Source organism: Sinocyclocheilus rhinocerous, unplaced genomic scaffold (genome assembly GCF_001515625.1).
Source record: "Sinocyclocheilus rhinocerous isolate Xijiao unplaced genomic scaffold, SAMN03320098_v1.1 scaffold1862, whole genome shotgun sequence".
NCBI lineage: Eukaryota > Metazoa > Chordata > Actinopteri > Cypriniformes > Cyprinidae > Sinocyclocheilus > Sinocyclocheilus rhinocerous.
In genome coordinates, this window is record NW_015653470.1 from 239,304 (window position 1) to 259,045 (window position 19,742).

A 19,742-nucleotide genomic window follows, 5' to 3' on the forward strand; every position below is an offset into this window, starting at 1 on the left:
TGTGTTCACAGTGTGTGTGTGTGTGTGTGTGTGTGTGTGTGTTTACTACTCACTGCTCCTAATATGTGTGCACTAACTTGGATGGGTTAAATGCAGAGGACAAAGTCCAAGTACCATACTTGGCCTTCACGTCACGTCACTTCATTCATTCTTTTATTTAATTAAGGTTGGAGCTAAACTCTGTAGGACAGCGGTCCTCCAGGAACTTCACTGGAAATTGGAAATTCACTGTATTCACTTCATTTCAATCTGACCCACCTCTATCCACAACCTCTGGCTCCGATGGAGCATTTGATGGATAAGAATGTGCAATATCCATCTCAAGTGTCAAGCCTTTAAGCAAATAAGTCAGTGGTTAAGTCAATATGCCAGTGGTTCCCAATCCTGGTCCTGGAGAACTCCCAACACTGCACATTTTAGTTGTCTCCCTGATCAAACACAACTGATTCAACTCATCAGCTCACAAGTAAAAACTCTAAGACAGGGATCCTCAAATCTGGCCCACGAGATCCACTTTCCTGCAGAGTTTAGCTCTAACAATAATCAAAAACACCTGAGCATGCTAATCAATGTCTTCAGGATCATTAGAAAATCACAGGCAGGGGAGTTTGATCAGGGTTGGAGCTAAACTCTGCAGCGCATTGGCCCTCCAGGGCAAGATTTGAAGAACCCTGCTCTAAGACCTCAAATGCATGTCAGATAAGAGAGACATTCACATAAGAGAGACCAGGATTGGGAACTACTGAGCTACGCCATCGGGCAAAACACTGCAAGTTGGGGGATTGTCCCTCAAGTAAAAGTGAACGGTCAGTTTGGATAAGAAAGTGTCTCCAAAACAAAAAAAAACAAAATGATAGAAAGAACACCACTTTAACTTGGCAAGTGTCTACTCAGAAACTACACCCACCTTTCTCTTTTCCTGGAGGTCTCTCCTCAATCACCGAAGACAGGTTCTTGGGCACAAAATGGTTCTCCGAGATCTTGGGCCTCTGTCTTACTACCGGTCTGTTGTTTTTGATACGCTGACTGTACTGCCTGGCCAAATGGAACACCTTATTTTTCATCTTCTCCATATCTTGAAGGATGAGTTCATCCTCATTGGAGGACCTTAAGGAGATGATCTCTGGTAGAGGAGGGTGGTTGACCTTGTGCCGCTCTTGTAACTTGTGTTCCTCATTTGGATGCCTCTGGAAATCTTGCATCTTGTCCTTTTCTAAGACGTTGTTGATTGGGGATGAGGTAGAGCGTTCATCAGATTCTTCCAATATTACTAGAGGTTCCCCAAGTCCACTATCCGAGCTCACCTTACTGGCTTCTGCTTTCTTTTCTTCACCAGGTGTAGTCATTTGGGAATTCTCTGAGTCCTGATGTTGTTCAGAAGTCCCAGTTATCTCCATTTCCATGACTTGCCACACTTTAACCATGTCAGATGCAGGCTGGAATTCCTCATTCCCACTTTGATCTCTAAGCTTGGACTCTTTGCCATTTGCAGGGACCACAAAATCAGAGCTATCCTTTGCTTTCTTGTCAACCCCCAAGCCTGATATATTAAAGACAGACCATAAAGTTGGCCTTGTGATGGAAAACGCCCTCTTATGCAATGCCAAATCCTGGTCTGCAAGGTCATCGAGTTGTTGGCTCAGATTACGGACTAGGCCTGCAGGGATGTATGAAAGGCTCTCTCTGCGTTTGACAGCAAAGCTGGCATCCTGGTGCTCAGCATGTTTGTAGTACCACTGAATCTTATGTATGAGCAATTGGTCCTTTTTGGAAAGGGTGTCTTGTTTCTTTTCAGATCTTTGGTCTGGTATGAACGGGCTGTCAGGAACAGTCTCCGTAATTGATTCTGGAGTGGACCGTCTAAACTCTTGGCCTTTGTCTTTCTCATGGAACTCAGCACCACTGCTGAGCAAACTGCTTCTTCTACTTTCCGACCGAGAAGATGGGCAGCCCAAGTCAAACGACCCTTCGACTCCTAGACTACTTCTTCGAGAGAGGCTGCTGGCACATCGCTCTGAGATATTGCTTGCCTTGTCCAGTACGGATGAAGACAAGAGGCCACCAGGTGCTTCAACGTCCACATCTACCTCCAAGTTCTGCACATCGTCTGAGAGGTTCCTGCTGGCTGGAGTCCCTTCCTTTTCCTGTACTTCAAGTCCAGTAGGGGATGGGAATACAACACAGTCCTCCATATTATCTCTGATTTCTTGTCCTCTATTATTGAGGTGTACTATCTCTGGATCAGTGTGCCATCCTGCCATTATTGTCCCACACATTTCGGGATAATTATCTGATTGGTCCACCCCTGTCTCCTCTGACTCGCTAAAGGGAGAGAAGATCTTCTGTGAACTGCGTTCTCCAGTTGAGCTCTAGAAAGCGGACAGAGTGAAGTAAGTTATTGCTACAGGAAGCTATGAAGAGGATAAGGAAAGAGGATGTAAAGATAACTTAATTCAATCTCCAGCATCTCCCATATGGCTAAGTGACCAGCATGAAACAACAAGTGCAATTTATCTAACTTTTTGAGACCGCTGCAATTTATATTTCCAACCCTCTCCCCTTCACTTTTTTTTACGATTAACCAATTATCAATAGTGAATGCTGAGAAAACAATTCCCACAGTATTTCCAGAAGCAACCTTACTCTCAGAATTCACTTTTATGTGGATGTGTGCAACAATATGGACAAAGGTGAGGGTTTAGCCATTTGACAAGAGTTTATCTGCCTTGTCTTTTTTGAACCCAACATCAGTCATACACAATATATTATAGGGATTAGAAGAGATTAGAAACTAAAATATCAGTAGTTTCTATATGACTGTAGATCTTTCAATATGAACGTACATAGTGGCTGTACACAATGCCTACCCAGACAGGTTTTTTGGGATTCAGACACATTCAAATGTTCATCAAACATGAGTCATTGACAATGAAAGCAGAATATAGTTTGAATACTGTCAGCACTTTTGTTGGTTTACTAGACAGAAAGATCCATTATGAGGTTCATAATACATGACGTTACCTGTCCAAAGAGAGACAAATTTTCACTCGTATCATTATGCTTTTCTTTAGTGGGTGTTTGGCTGCTTTTGTTCATTGGCCAATTTTCCCAACAACCTTCTCTCTCCTAAGGATACAAAGAAAATTACAGCAATTTAACAGATGTAAATGTTCTACTAAATGACAGCGTTCACAGTTGCCATCTGTCAAACATCACTTTAGTGATATTTCAACCTTTCATAAACATCTGCAATTCATTTAAAAGCATCCATGCATTTCAATGCTTTTCCACAGACAACTGACCTTCTGAAATTATTTTTGTGTGCCATCAAACAAAACACAATGAAACAGGAACCTTTGTTTAATTTAATTACGGAAGGCAAGCCATCCGACCCCCAAAATTTGACAGTTAAATTTCCCTTTGAAGTCGAACTTCAATCAATCAAATCTCATTGTGGCTCCAAGTGCAAAAACACTTTGAGACACCTGACGTCCCGTATTATTATGCATTGGATCTTAATAACCACAACATGCTGTAAATTCCCCATCATATGTACATTACAATCTTTGCACATTGACTTAAAGACATGGGACAAACAATATCAGCCATTAGGTTAGAAAATAACATGTCCACTTTGAAATTATCACTGGAATGTTTGTAACACAAATGTGACCCTGGAGCACAAAACCAGTCTTAAGTCGCTTGGGTATATTTTTAGCAATAGCCAAAAAAACATTGTATGGGTCAAAATTATCGATTTTTCTTTTATGCCAAAAATGATTAGGATATTAAGTAAAGATCATGTTCCATGAAGATATTTTGTAAATTTCCTACTGTAAATATATCAAAACTTCATTTTTGATTAGCAATATGCATTGCTAAGAACTTCATTTGGACAACTTTAAAGGCGATTTTCTCAGTATTTTTGCACCCTCAGATTCCAGATTTTCAAACGTATCTCAATTAAATATTGTCCTATCCTAACAAACCATACATCAATGGAAAGCTTATTTATTCAGCTTTCAGAAGATGTATAAATCTCAATTTCAAAAAATTTACCCTTATGATTGGTTTTGTGCTCCAGGGTCACAAATATCAAAATGATGACATTATGTGATCACATACTACCCCTTAAACCACCAGTGGTTCACCTGATGTGAGTTTATGGTGAGTTTTTCATAATCTTAGGTACCTGTGATTATATATTCTTTGAAGTTCAATAGAAGATTTGTCAAAATAATAATAATAATAATCTGACACAATTTCTGTATCAGACAGAACTTGTTGTATTTGACAAATGTAGATTCTTCTATACCAGCTTTGTCAACATTATTACAAGAGTACGGAATCATATCTGGTTATAAAATTAATGTGAATAAGAGTGTCTCTATGCCTCTTAATATAGCTGCTACCCAATTTTCCCTTAAAAATTTCCCTTTTGTCTGGAATACAGATAAATTCATGTATTTGGGATTACAAATACCCAGAGATCTGTCTCAATTATATAAATCAAGCGTAGCGTTAGTTCTGGCAGGTCACGTTAGTCAAGCTCGCATCAGCTGACTCTCAGCTGATCCCCATCTACCTATGGGAATACGACACCTATCTAAGCATTCATATATAAGGTCCCTCAGTATTATCAGCAGTTTTCACATTGCTCATTAGGTAATTACCCTCCTCCATCCCCAGCTCCTCCTGTGTTGTCAGGATTCAGCCTTCTGATTCTCCTTTGAATCAGACTAAAATTTCTAAAATGTGTACATAAAATTATTGCACTTTAACGATATCTGCAATACATTTATGTTGGTTCTGTTGTGTTTACCCTGGGGGGGGGGTTATCGCTGCTCTCCCTGCTCTCATCCATGCTAGGCTGCATGGATGCGCAGGGAGTTCTTGCCCATTACGGATCCATACCGCCAATCCAAACTGTATGCTAATTGTCAATCATCTTTGACGATAGTGGTCCTGACAGAACTTAAACTATGCTCCCCTGCTCAAAAGAGTAGAAAAGGACTTAGATAGATGGAAGTCTCTTCCTATTTCATTAATTGGCCGGGTAAATGCCATCAAAATTAGTGTGTTGCCAAAATTTTTATATTCGTTTCAGGCACTCCCTCCTGTGTTACCAAAGTCCTTTTTTAAAGATCTTCATAGAAGTATTTCTAGGTTCTTATGGAAAGGGAAAATTCCGCGGGTAAAACTAAGTTCACTGTGTATGCCTTTTCAGAATGGTGGACTCAAATTGCCCGATTTTTATTTATATTATTGTGCAGCTCAGCTGCGCATAGTCTGGATTTGGCAATCAAAATATGTTTCCCCCCCTGCATAGCGGCAATTAGAAGAGGTCCAGGTACAGGGTATAACTCTTGCTGCAATACCTTTTGTTTCTATAAACTGTTTAAAGAAACTGACCGCTAACCCACTAATCGTTGGCACCTCTAAAATTGTTACGGACCTCAGGAAAAAGATGAACGGCAAGCAGACTCTCTTCAGATCCACTGCTTTTTATTACAATCTTTTTCTACCCCCTGCTCTTAAAGATGGCATAGCCAAACAACGGTACGATCGAGGCATTCAAACCATTGACAAACTTTATGAGGAGGACACACTCATGTCTTTCGAGCAGCTACAACAGAAATATATCCTTCCCTATAAATTTAGACACTACATTCAGACCCAGCAAGGTGGCCGTTTATCTAAGCTCCCTTAAAAGCTCATACTCAGAGCTTTGTCCTAGATGTAAAGCGGATAGAGGGACTCTCCTACATATGCTGTGGTCTTGCCCTGATTTGGAAGTATATTGGAAAGAGGTCTTCGAGATCATTGCCATAGTTGCTGGCACTAATGTGCCTAGAGAGCCTAGACTTACTCTTTTAGGGGACACCACACTACTCGATCAACAAAGGGTTAATTTGAGATTTGTTAGGCTAGCCCAACTAGCGGCCATAAAATGTATAACTCTGAGATGGAAGGATTCTAAACCACCTTCTACCTCTATGTGGATTAAAGAAGTATCATCTTATATACCTTTGGAAAAAAATTGCATTTCGTTTGAAAAGACGTCAAGATTTGTTTGTCAAATACTGGGGTAGTTTCCTTTCTTATTTGGGCATAACAGAACAGAATGACTAGATATCATCTAATTTTCTCTGTTTCATTTTATTTACGGTTTATTTGTGGCACTATGGGTTGGAGGTCTGGGGTATGTTATAGGGCAGTGTATATGGGAATTATACATTTAGATTCTGTATCTTGTATGTTGTGTTTAACTTGGAAAAACCCAATAAACAATGTTAAAAAAAAGTGATAAATGTTTTGAAAATCAGGTTTTGAGTGGTCGAGGTCGAGTGTCCATTCAGAAATGTGTTTATGTATGATTAGTGGCCACGCATGCAGTTATGTCCATGCAATGATTCATGCAATCATCAGATCTGTGGGTGCAAAAGCAAAGATCGGTCTCAGCGTGCAGCAGATGGGAATGTTATTGACAAATAGCATTGAGGCGGCCACCAGGTTATGGACGTGAAACAGAAAGCGATAGGTGACCCTCACCGTGGTGAACTGATTGAAAAGCAAAGCCTTGGCCCTATAACGCCAGCAGGAGATGGCGGCCAACACTGAACTGGTAAAGTCAGCTACCTGCTCGACTCCCATCAGATCTTCCTCTTCATTATCTCCTCCTGTCTGGGGTATGTTATAGGGCAGTGTATATGGGAATTATACATACAAGATACAGAATCTAAATGTTGTGTTTAACTTGGAAAAACCCAATAAACAATGTTAAAAAAAGTGATCAATGTTTTGAAAATCAGGTTTTGAATATGGCATTCAATTTGTAGGTCAAGTGTCCATTCAGAAACGTGTTTATGTATGATTAGTGGCCACGCATGCAGTTATGTCCATGCAATGATTCATGCAATCATCAGATCTGTGGGTGCAAAAGCAAAGATCGGTCTCAGCGTGCAGCAGATGGGAATGTTATTGACAAATAGCATTGAGGCGGCCACCAGGTTATGGACGTGAAACAGAAAGCGATAGGTGACCCTCACCGTGGTGAACTGATTGAAAAGCAAAGCCTTGGCCCTATAACGCCAGCAGGAGATGGCGGCCAACACTGAACTGGTAAAGTCAGCTACCTGCTCGACTCCCATCAGATCTTCCTCTTCATTATCTCCTCCTATTCTGTCCTCTGCGCTCTTTGCTTTCTCTTCAAGTCTACAATCCTTGACGTCATCCCACGAGCCTGTGCTGGATTCATGATCTTGTCCGTTCTGAATCATTCCAGGTAACGCAGTCTTGAGTTCTGGGTTTGAGCTCACGGTCGTGACGTTGGTAGAGGGCAGTATGGAAAGACGGTCTTTATCCACTAATAAAGTACCTTCGCTGTCTGCATGCTGGACACCACAGAAAAATTATGGGATGTTTATGAAAAAGCGAATTTCTATAACAAAACTGGAACCTTTTCAAGCATTTTAAATAGAACTTTTAGATGAATTTTCTAGGTTTTTCAAGAGTTGTGCTACGCTATATTTTTGTTTATAATTGTTGCTGAGTTGCTTTGCATTGTTGAGCCTTTGTCTAAAGACAATAAAGATTTTGCATGCATTTAAGTCGGAATAGCATTTATGAAAAGAAAATAATTATTAAAAGAATTTTTCAGTGTACTGTACTGTAAATGCATTTGACTAATTGTTTTTGTTCCTCTTTTTGGATAAAAGCGTCTGCTAAATGCATAAATGTAAATGTAAATTGAAGCTGTTTCTTGTACTTTACTTAATGTGAAAAGCTTGCAATGGATAGTAAACGTGGAAATCTTACCTTAAGTGTGCCTGAGTGACGTCCATGGATGATTAAGATGATGCAAAGACAAAAATAAATTAAATGTTAATATAACAATTTAGCAACAGGCTATCTACAGATGCATTTCAAATGAGGCACACTGTTTGATTTTGAAAGCCTAATATTAGGTAATTTGATGATGCAGAGTTCAAAATTATCTTTTTATTTTTTCACAAAATAGGAATGCAGATTATTCAAATTATATAAATGTATCGGCTTTAATGCACTTAGCAAAATAACAAAAGCAGTCAAATGTCAAAGTTTTTGGTTTTAATGACAAAAAGTAGTATTCAAAATATATTTAACTTGCAATCTGCAAAAAAAAAAAAATCAGGATTATGTATAATGTGAAAATGGGTTGAGAATTGATCAAATAGTTGTAATCTGGCTCAGATAAACACAGGAATCATCTGTCGTGTTTCTGCAGATTAAGGGTTAATACAAGACTTCTTCACTGCAAAAATGGTTGTCAAAAGCAAAAATGCAACAAAAAGCATCATATTTTGTGAGAAAGTCTGACATGCTTCAACAAAACAGCATTATTTTTCAAATCAGCACCCCAAAATTATTAAGAAACTTGGATTTCATTCAGCAAATATGATGCATTTTTATATTCTGGTTGCACATAACATGGTATTATAAATGTGTGTGTGCTCTGCCAGGTCTATGCAAAGATAATTAAATCAACTGCCAATGAAATGCATGCAATACGGATGCATGGAGCTACTTGAGAGAGCTTGGCTTAACAGACACTCCCTGCTGATTTCCAAGACAGGAACAGGAAAAGCCGTGGTTGGAAATGACAACTTAATTTGAAAGGTGATAAAACGGCATGACAGAGTGTGTGAGAGAGAATAGATGGAACGGCTTGGCTTTTCTCCATTTTCTCCCAATCAGAATGCATAATGCACTTGTGCTGACGGCGAGCCAAAAACAGGCTTGTGGACTGAAAGGAACTGGCGCATGACAAAGCCTGCGGCTGATGGGCTCCATAATTAACATCATTATGTGTGTGGGGCTGTGGCCTTTGATCTGACACAGGAGGGACGAGTCGAGTCGATGTGTCTTTGATGCTAAAGCGGACCGAGGGAGCGCAGAACATACGGGACACGTGTCTCCCACATGAGCGGAAACAAACAGCACACACCTGCCGTGAGCTCAAGATGACAGAGCTATGATTAGAAACTTTCTTTGTTTGCCAAGCACATCTCTGATCTTTTGTTTAACAGCGCTTCTTTAATCAGTCAGTCAATCAAAACTACATAAAGAGAATAAAGACAAAATCCTTTTTTGAATGCATTTTGTTTTGCATTTATTTTACAAAATGCACACACACATACATATATATATATATATATATATATATGCATGCATTTTGCAAAATAAATGCAAAACTATATATATACTTATACTATAATTTTATTATGTTATTTATTTATTATATTATTATTTATTTACTATTTATTTTAAATTGATTGTTGTGTTTTAATGTGTTAAACAATGAAAATATTATTAAAAATGAATATTTAAAAATTCTTAAATTATTTAAAAATATGCAAATATTTGCTAATATTGCAAGAAGGTCAGAAAACTCATTTAATTTAATTATAATTATTTTTTCCCCCTTTACTATGTGTCAGGAAGTGTTTGATTACTGTTAAATTTAATACAAATATGATTTTTTTTTAAATGCATATATTTGCTAATACAGAAAGATCATAAAATTCATTCTCATGATAAAGCCTATAAGAGCTACATTTTGTTAAAGTGAAATGATTTTTGTTGTGTGCATCCATTTTGCTTTAATGGCAGCAGCATGAACAAATCCTGATGATCATGATGTTCTCCAGCATGATTTGAGCATCTTGAAATTCAATGAAAGCAAGAAAATCTGACTCTGAACAGAATCACATGATCCATGACACTCATTTACTTACATTTGAGAAGTTGTTAAGAAATAGCGCACTATATGACATATTTCAGCTTAATTTTGTGTTTTACATTTTTCAAAAACGTTAAAACTTTCTGCATATTTCCAGGTTTAAATGTGATTCAGTCTCAGGCTTTTATGTCTCACTGAATGACCCAGTAAGCAACAAAATAGAGCTGTTACCTTTAGTGCTTCTAACAGTTCGTTTCGCCGGTTCTGTCCAAAAAAACAAAAACAAAGACAAGATTAGAACCTAAACAATTATATAGTGGAAATTAAGTTTGAGCTTTTATTTATGAGAGTGAAGAACCAGATTCACACACCCGAGCGTCTCCGTTCCTTTAACACAGCAGAGAACTCTTCCGTCTGACGGGACGATGCTTTCTTCAGCCTGTCTGGACTGTAACGGTACTTTACTGGACCTGAACAGAGAAGAAACAAAGTAGCAGGTTTTGAAACAGTTTAAGAGTTTTAGTGTTTCAAATGTCATTTTGCTACAAAAACGAGTCATTCACTGAAGCACCTTGTTTGAGAATCAACTTACATGTCGAGTCCATGTCCAGAATGGCATCTTTGGCCTGAAAGTAATTATCAGAGAAAATGTTTATTACAGTATCGCTGATTCAGATAAACATTCATGGATCTGTTTCAAAACGGACCGGTTACTGTACGTATTTTCTGCGGAACAAAATGAAAACACTTGAAATGAAAATAATTTTAAAATAAATACAACAAAAATGAAACACTAAAAATGAATCAAATACAAATGTAAAATGAAAATAACAATTTTAATAAAAAATAAACTTAACTAAAATGTAATAAAAAATAAAACCAATCAAAATTAAACACTTACTAAAAATGAATAAAATAAAATATAAAAATTAATGAATATAAAGGTCAAATGAAAATAAATAATTTAAAAATAAATACAACAAAAATGAAACACTAAAAATGAATAAAATAATAAAAATGCAAAAAGAAAAAATAATTTTAAAACAAAAAAAATCTAAATTAAACACTAAGAATAAATAAAATAATAAAAATGTTTTTATTTTCAAACTATTTATTTTTATTTTACAATCAAAATAAAAGCGAACTATGAATAAAATAATAAAAATGTAAAATGACAAAAATAATTTTAAAATAAAACAAATCAAAATAAAACTTACTTAAAATGAATAAAACAACAAAAATAAAACCCTAAAAATGAATAAAATACAAATGTAAAATGAAAATAAATAATTTTAATCAAAATAAGCTTAACTAAAATTTAATAAAACAATGTAAAATGGAAATAATTTTAAAATAAAACCAATCCAAATTAAACACTTACTAAAAATGAATAAAATACAATAAATAAAAATGAATGAATAAAAATGTCAAATGAAAATAAATAATTTAAAAATAAATACAACAAAAATGAAACACTAAAAATGAATAAAATAATAAAAATGCAAAAAGAAAAAATAATTTTAAAACAAAAAAAATCTAAATTAAACACTAAGAATAAATAAAATAATAAAAATGTTTTTATTTTCAAACTATTTATTTTTATTTTACAATCAAAATAAAAGCGAACTATGAATAAAATAATAAAAATGTAAAATGACAAAAATAATTTTAAAATAAAACAAATCAAAATAAAACTTACTTAAAATGAATAAAACAACAAAAATAAAACCCTAAAAATGAATAAAATACAAATGTAAAATGAAAATAAAGAACTGTAATCAAATTAAACTGAACTAAATTCGAATAAAACAACAATGTAAAATGGATATAATTTTAAAATAAAACCAATCAAAATTAAACACTTACTAAAAACGAAGAAAATAAAATGTTTTTATTTCAAAACTATTTCTTTTTATTTTACAGTCAAAAGAAATCACTAAAAATGAATAAAATACAAATGTAAAATGAAAAAAATTTTCAAAATAAAAACAAATCAAAAGACAACATCAGAGAACTGTGAATGTGTTATTAAATCATTGAAATAAAAATAATGAATCAAAATAAATAAATAAAAATATTGAATCAACTTACATTTCACTGCTGGTCATATATTCCCTATATAACCATGTATGTGACAAAAAAAATCTTGAATCTTGAAATATGAACTTAATTAAATCTCAGGGGAACTTTAAGTAAATATCGGAGTTAAAACAAGTCTGGGTTCGACTGACAAAAACCTTTAGGAATCCCTGGTCTTAATAACAGATCAGGTTTATTACAGCATCGCTGATTCAGACAGACATTGGTGGATCGGTTACTGTACGCACTTTCTGCGGGATAACGGCGTGATGGTTCTCCAGAATGAGTCTCTTTATGTGATGAGCCCACAGTTTCTTCTCTTCCACCGTTCTGGCCTGAGAAACACAATGACCTATGATTAAAGCAAACACAATAAACAGCTTGAACGGGTCATTTGTGGGCCGTGATCTCAAACTCACCTGAACCGTGTGCGGCTGCTTGGGGTGCTTGTAATGCGTCACGCTGAAGCGCAGCGAATCTTTGGCACTTTCTATCAGCATCAGTGTGGAACACTGAACACAAGCAAAACAGCACAAACAACATGTTTTCTCTGAATGAAAATCACTTATTAGATGGTAGAATGACTCTGTACAAAACTCAATCTGACTTTGGTTTTATGAAAAACAATTTAGAACCAATAATAGTGGCTTTTGTCCAGATCAGGGGTTTTGCTAGGGTTGAAAGAGATAAGACAAAATAAAAGAAAGAACATAAAATGTATTTGTTTACATGACATGTGAGTGAATGACTAACTAGAGCTGCAAGATTTTGGATAAACTGAGAATAACCATTTTTTTTTCTTTTCAGTTTTTTTCCCCGTTTTGTTTAAAATAGAGATCATGATGCTCTCACGTTTCTGAACAAAAACAAAAGAGACAACTAAACAAAATGACGTAATTTACTAGAGGTTCTGACAAAATGCTAATTGCTGTAGTCTATTTAAAAAATATTCAATATTCAATGAATTATTAAAAAAAACTGTTTGAATGAATGATTCAATGACTCGCTTATTAAGACTTAATTGTTTTTATTCCTGTGTGAAACTGAATTCTTTTAACAGTCACTTGTCGCCACCTACTGGTTATATATTGTAATTGCTACAATCTGTCAAGTCGCTTTTAAAAGGTGATTTACTCAATTATTACTCAATTTACTCAATTATTACACAGCCAGAAGCGTGAGTGCTTTTCATCACAGACAGATGAATTTCTAATACTTAGTGAACAAATCAGAAGTTATTAAACATATTTTGTTTGGTAAGTGACATTTTTTTAAATGAAAATACATTATACAAAATAAAACCCCTAATAAAATTAAAACAAAAATGTAAAAAAATTGTTTTATTAAAAATAAAACCAAACAAAATAAAACACTTAAATAAAATTTAAAAAATTAAACTGTAAATTGGAAATAAATAAATTTAATATAAAACCAGTCAAAATAAATCACTTACTAAAAATAAATAAAACAATAAAAATGTAAAAAAAACAAAAAAAAAAACACCTATTAAAATGAATAAAACAAAAATGTAAAAAGGAAATAATTTAAAAATAAAACTAAACAAAATAAAACACTTCAATAAAATTAATAAAAAAAACTGTAAAATGGAAATAAATAAATTTAATAAAAAACCAGTCAAAATAAATCCCTTACTAAATATGAATAAAACAATAAAAATGTAAAAAATAAACATTAATAAATTTAAAATAAAACCAATCAAAATACAATTACTAAAAAATAAAAACAAAAATGTGAAATGGAACTAAATAATTGTAAAATAAAAACAAATTAAAAAACACTTAATAAAATAATTAACTATTTCATTTGTTTACCTGCATGTCATGTGACCATTAACAGACGTCAGAAAACCGTGAACGTGTTATTACATCATTGAAATATTAACTCAGGGGGACTCTTAAGTAAATATTTTATGTCAAAGTGTTTAGGCTGATGAAAACGTTTAAGAATCCTTGGTCTAATTAACAGATGATGTCTAAGCATGAATAACATCATATACCGAGATGTGAGTCTTGTAGACGTAATGTTCCCCTCGTTTCTTGGTGATGAGCAGCATCTTATCGAACAGGAAGAGGGTTCTCTCGTTTTTGGCGCGGTGGACGTGAAACGTTCCTTCCAGAACCAGCTCGCCGTATGTGGTCAGATCCGGACCCTTCCAGTTTATGAGCAGAGACTGGATCTCCTGCACGCACAATAGAATAGAGTAGAGCAGAACAGGACAGGATAGAATAGGATCAAATAGAACAGAACAGAATGGAATTGGGTAGAATAGAATACAATAGGATAGAACAGAACAGAACAGGATAGGATAGGATAGGATAGGATAAGTTCGGATAGGATAGAACAGAACAGAATGGAATTGGATAGAATAGGATCGAATAGAATAGAATAGAATGAAATTGGATAGAATAGAATTCAATATGATAGAACATAACAGGATAGGATAGGATAGAATAGAATAGAACAGAATAAGATAGAATAGGATCGAATAGAATAGAACAGAATGGAATTGGATACAATAGAATACAATAGGATAGAACAGAACAGGACAGGACAGGACAGGATAGGATAGGATAGAATAGAATAGAATAGAACAGAACAGGATAGAATAGAATAGAACAGAACATGATAGAACAGAATAAGATAGAATAGGATCGAATAGAACAGAACAGAATGGAATTGGATAGAATATAATACAGTAGGATGGAACAGAACAGGATAGGATTATAATAGAATAGAATAGAACGGAATAGGATAGAATAGAACAGAACATGATAGAACAGAATAAGATAGAATAGGATCGAATAGAATAGAACAGAATGGAATTGGATAGAATAGAATAGAATACAATAGGATGGAACAGAACAGGATAGGATAGAATAGAACAGAACATGATAGAATAGAACAGGATAGAATAGAATAGAAAAAGATAGGATATAATAGGATAGAACAATAGAATATAACGGGATATGATAGGATAGAATAGAATAGAACAGAATAAGATAGAATAGGATCGAATAGAATAGAACAGAATGGAATTGGATACAATAGAATACAATAGGATAGATTCTTGTGCAGTAATTGAGGACAGGATAGGATAGGATAGAATAGAATAGAATAGAACAGAACAGGATAGAATAGAATAGAACAGAACATGATAGAACAGAATAAGATAGAATAGGATCGAATAGAACAGAACAGAATGGAATTGGATAGAATAGGATCGAATAGAATAGAATAGAATGAAATTGGATAGAATAGAATTCAATATGATAGAACATAACAGGGGATATGATAGGATAGAATAGAAAATGATTTTATAGGATGGAATAAAATAAAACAGGATAGGATAGAACAAAACAGAATAGAACAGAACAGAATGGCGTCAGTTCTTGTGCAGTAATTGAATCATTAATCGGTGATCTTTAAGCATGCATATGGCTCTATAACAACAGCGTGTGCTGACCCAGATCCATTAATGAACAGATCCTTCAGCTCATGAGTCAGGACTTCAGTTTAGAATTAATCAAAGAGTATGATATGATGTGTTTGCCTGACGCTCATTAACATTATAAACCGAATACAGTCATATTCCATCCAATAATGAGATATGATATGATAAAACAGCACTCTGAGAGGAGTAATGGAGGTCAGGGAACAACATTACTCCTCTGGTACTGGATTAATACTCTCACTAATCACGTCCTGAATAAAACCCTTTGACAAGAGCAGTAATAAAAACATTTGCTCATTTCATATCACTGTTATTTTAGTGTCATTAAGATCCTATTATACTTTTTATTAATATTTTGAATTAGTTTTCACCCCCCCACCCCCTTTTCATTTCATAACAGACATTAAGATGTGAGTGAATGAATAATATGATAGGCCTACAATGTGTATGTGAATTATTAAAATGGTAAACAAGCAATTCTATTTCAGTTGAAGTTATTTTCAGCTCTTGCAAAAGTCAGTAAGTTAAATCAGCTTTTTGATATCAGCTAGGCCACACATTCTGTACTGTACCTTTTTGCATTGTGTTTTTAAACTTTTAAAAACAAATTATTTGTTGTAATTGTATTATTCAAAGTTTTAGTAATTTAGTTAGTTAGTTTTTTCCCCCTTTTTCCTTTTTTAATTTCAGTTTTAATTTAGGTTATTTTGATATATCAAGTTAAACTAAATGAAAATGAGAAATATTGCCTTGGCAATTAGAAAAAAATAAGATAAAATGTAAAAATTAACTTTATTTGATTATTTTTGTATCAGTATTATTTTAGTATCATTGAGATATTATGGTTTTTATTAATATTTTGAATTAGTTTTAGTTTTTAAGTTTTCCATTTTAATTTTAGTAATTCGCTTTTTGTTTGTCTATATAGTTTTTGTTCATTTTTATTTCAGTTTTAGTTATTTTAGTAAATCAAGTTAAACTAAATGAAAATGAGAACTGTTGCCTTGGCTACAAGATAGTTTTTTTAATATATATTTTATTTAAATTGATGTTTATTTCATATCAGTGTTATTTTAGTATCACTGAGATACTATTATAGTTTTTATTAATATTTTGAATTAGTTTTTATATTTTGTGTTTTCATTTTAATTTTAGTTAAAGTTTTTGTAATTTTTTTTGTTTTTTTGCCATTTATAAATATATATATTTTTATAATTTTTTTAAATTTCAGTTTTAGTTATTTTAGCTCATTGAGTAAAACTAAATGAAAGTGAAAAATGTCGCTTTAGCAACTATTTAATATATATATATATATATATATATAAATAAATAATTTAGTTTATTTCAGTTTATTTTACTTCTTGCAATGAAAAGGTTTGCTTCATGGTTTTATTGTTAGGTAACTATAATCACCCTGCTTTAGTTTTGATGCATTGCATGAGTTCTGATAACTAGTCCTACAGTGTTTTGATGGTAACACAGACCTGAAGTCTCACGGCGTGCTCGTGTTTTCTCTTCATGTCGTTGATGTACCAGGCGACTCCGGTCATGCTGTCTATGGCCTCGATCACCACATCGTACCCGTCCTCCTCAGGGTCAAAGTGTTTGGCAATTTCCTTCAGAAGAGCAAAAACACAGTCAGACTCTGTCTGCCAACACGAGAGTAACACACGGAACTATGTATAAAAATCTCCGTCTGAAGATGACATGACGAATAACCAAGATTTCTGAACTAAAGTGACATGAACATGTCGCACAATTCATCCGTGGATGTTACTATATAGCAGGGTTTCCCAAACTGGGGTTTGTGAGTCGATGAAAAGCGAATAATTGATTGTGTGATAAAAATGCTAAATTAAAATACACAAATAATTAAAAAATAAAAACAATAAAAATATAAAAATTGTATGTGTTTAGCTGCATGTCATGTGATCATTAACCTACATCAGAGAAACATGAACGTGTTGTTAAATTATTGAAATATTGAAGGAAAAAAAACTCCAGCAGCGTTAGGGTCACTGAGATATTAATATATATATTATTTTAATATTTTGATATATTTTGAATATTATAATATTTTGAATATATATATTTTTATATTTTTCATTTTCAATTAAAATGTAATTATAGTTCCAGTAATTATGTTGTGTGTTTGTAATTTCTATTAGTTGTTTTTTTATATATGTTTGTCGAGTTTTTTGTTCATTTTCATTCGTTTTATTTTAATTTAAATTTTTTGTTATATATATATATATATATATTTATTTATTTCAGCTAATGTTTATTTTAAGTAACAATTTTTTTGTTTGTTATTTTTAATTAATTAATTAATTTTTGGATTTAGTTAACGTTTGAGTTAACTACGCAAGCAGGGAAATGATATTAACTAATAATCATGAACAAAAAACATAAAAGACCCACCCAACATCATTTCCTGCTGAATGTTCACATTACACAAGTCATTATATAATGTATTATAAAAGACAATTTATGCTCTCTCTTTGGACAGCATCAACATATTATCAGTCATACATTTATAAGTGTTACTGAGCTGTTCAAATACTTTCTGGCATGGTGTTTTTTGCTCTGGAAATGTCCTGAAGGGAAACCCGTGGTCGCACCTGAAGCAGCAGGTGATATTTGAGGATCCTCTGAACTGGTTTGAGCAGGTAAGAGCCCAATGGAAGAGAGCGCTTGAGCTTAGTCTGTGAAGAGACTCAAGAGAAATAAGCACACTAATGTATTATAATTTATTGCTTTATGCATCAAAAATTATGCTAAAAATTTGCCTCTGATGCTGTTTTTTTTTTTAGTATTTCTGAGATACTATTATAGTTTTCACTAATATTTTAAATTAGTTTTTATTTTTATACTTTGTCTTCATTTTAATTTTAGTTATAGTCATTTTGTTGTGTGTTTTTAGTTTAGTTCATTTTTATGTAATATCTATATAGTTTTTATTATTTTTTACATGTCGGTTTTAGTTTGAGTTATTTTAGTACATCAAGTTAAACCAAATGAAAATGAAAAATGTTGTCTTGGCAACTAGCTGAAATAAAATAAGAGTTTTTATTTTATTTTATTTCAGTTTATTTTGTTTCATTTTTATGAAAATGATCTTTATGTTTTTAGTTTTAGTTAACTATAATAAACCTGCTATGATATATGAATTACTGAATCTTTAAACTGTTTTTTATTTAAAAAATAATAAATAAATAAATAAACAAACATACAATGACATAAAAATGACAATCATATACAGGCTTATTATAGTGAAGTAAAACTAAAACCATAAAAGAAGCATAAAAAGTAAACTTATTTCAGCTAGTCATCAAGGCAACATTTCTCATTTTCATTAAGTTTAACTTGATGCAGTAAAATAAACTAAAACTGAAACAAAAATAAACTAAAAATATATAGATATAAAAAAAACTAAAACTAATAAAATGGCAAAAAAAACACTTAAAATAATTAAAATAAAAACATAAACAAAAAAAAATAAATAAAATAAAAATAAAAACAACAAATAAAAAAATAATTACTTGACAAAAAAAAAAAATGTTTCAGTTAGTTACCAAGGCAATATTTTTCATTTTCATTTACTTTAACTTGATGTACTAAAATAGCAAACTAAAACTGAAATAAAAATTAACAAAACAAAATATATAGACATATTAAAAAAAGCTAAACCTAATAAAAATGACAAAAAAACACAAGACAAGTAAAACTGAAAAAAAAACAAAAACAGAAAATATATAAAAATAAAAACTAAATTGAAATATTAATAAAATCCATAATAGTATAGAAAATAACACTGGTCATATAAAATTGTGGGTAGGTGTCACAGGTCATGACCCCTGGTGGTTTACACCACCGAAAGGTTAAATACAACAAACAAATAATATCTAAACATTCGTTCCTAAAGCAGACTGATGTTGATGTTGTCTGATGCTGTTCATGAAGGACGTTACTGACTCAGAGGAATAATCTGTCACATGCATCAGCGCTCGCTCGCACCTGCGGCGCAAACACACTGCATTTAACACAGCGCTTTACTTACTTAGGGTAGCTTGTACAGTACTGCGTGTAGATCTCGAAATACTCGCTCTGCAAACGAAAGGAGAGAAAACGAATCAGTTTCATAAAGGAACATTCTGAACGGGATATTTCGTTTAAGTTTGTATTTAGTACCTTGTCCACAAAGCAGCGTGCAATGGCCACAGGATCACTGGCACACATGTCTAAAGACTGTAATAACTCACTACAGAGAGAACAAACCAGAGTAAAACTTCAGCATTTTGATTATGGTGGCCATAAACAAACTCTAATAAAGATGCAAAAATAAAAACAAATCAAAAACACAAGATGACAGTGATAAATGTAGGTTTCAGAATGCATTTAACCCTGTAATGCCTGACATATTAAAGGGGTCATATGATGCGATTTCAAGTTTTCCTTTCTCTTTGGAGA

At 33.2% G+C, this 19,742-nt stretch overlaps 1 protein-coding gene across 1 annotated transcript in view; it reads right to left on the reverse strand.

Annotated features, from left to right (window-relative positions):
• The window catches only part of LOC107716045 (pleckstrin homology domain-containing family G member 3-like), a 23,972-nt gene that overhangs the window by 2,571 nt on the left and 1,659 nt on the right, over window positions 1–19,742 (reverse strand). The window contains exons 3-14 of the mRNA XM_016522365.1: window positions 19,464–19,533; window positions 17,894–17,977; window positions 16,757–16,888; window positions 13,818–14,000; window positions 12,220–12,312; window positions 12,049–12,135; window positions 10,314–10,347; window positions 10,093–10,191; window positions 9,953–9,985; window positions 7,819–7,829; window positions 3,022–3,126; window positions 908–2,369 (exon numbers count right to left, since the gene is read on the reverse strand). Of these exons, the coding sequence (XP_016377851.1) occupies window positions 908–2,369; window positions 3,022–3,126; window positions 7,819–7,829; window positions 9,953–9,985; window positions 10,093–10,191; window positions 10,314–10,347; window positions 12,049–12,135; window positions 12,220–12,312; window positions 13,818–14,000; window positions 16,757–16,888; window positions 17,894–17,977; window positions 19,464–19,533 (2,393 nt within the window). The remainder of the gene's footprint in view (window positions 1–907; window positions 2,370–3,021; window positions 3,127–7,818; window positions 7,830–9,952; window positions 9,986–10,092; window positions 10,192–10,313; window positions 10,348–12,048; window positions 12,136–12,219; window positions 12,313–13,817; window positions 14,001–16,756; window positions 16,889–17,893; window positions 17,978–19,463; window positions 19,534–19,742) is intronic.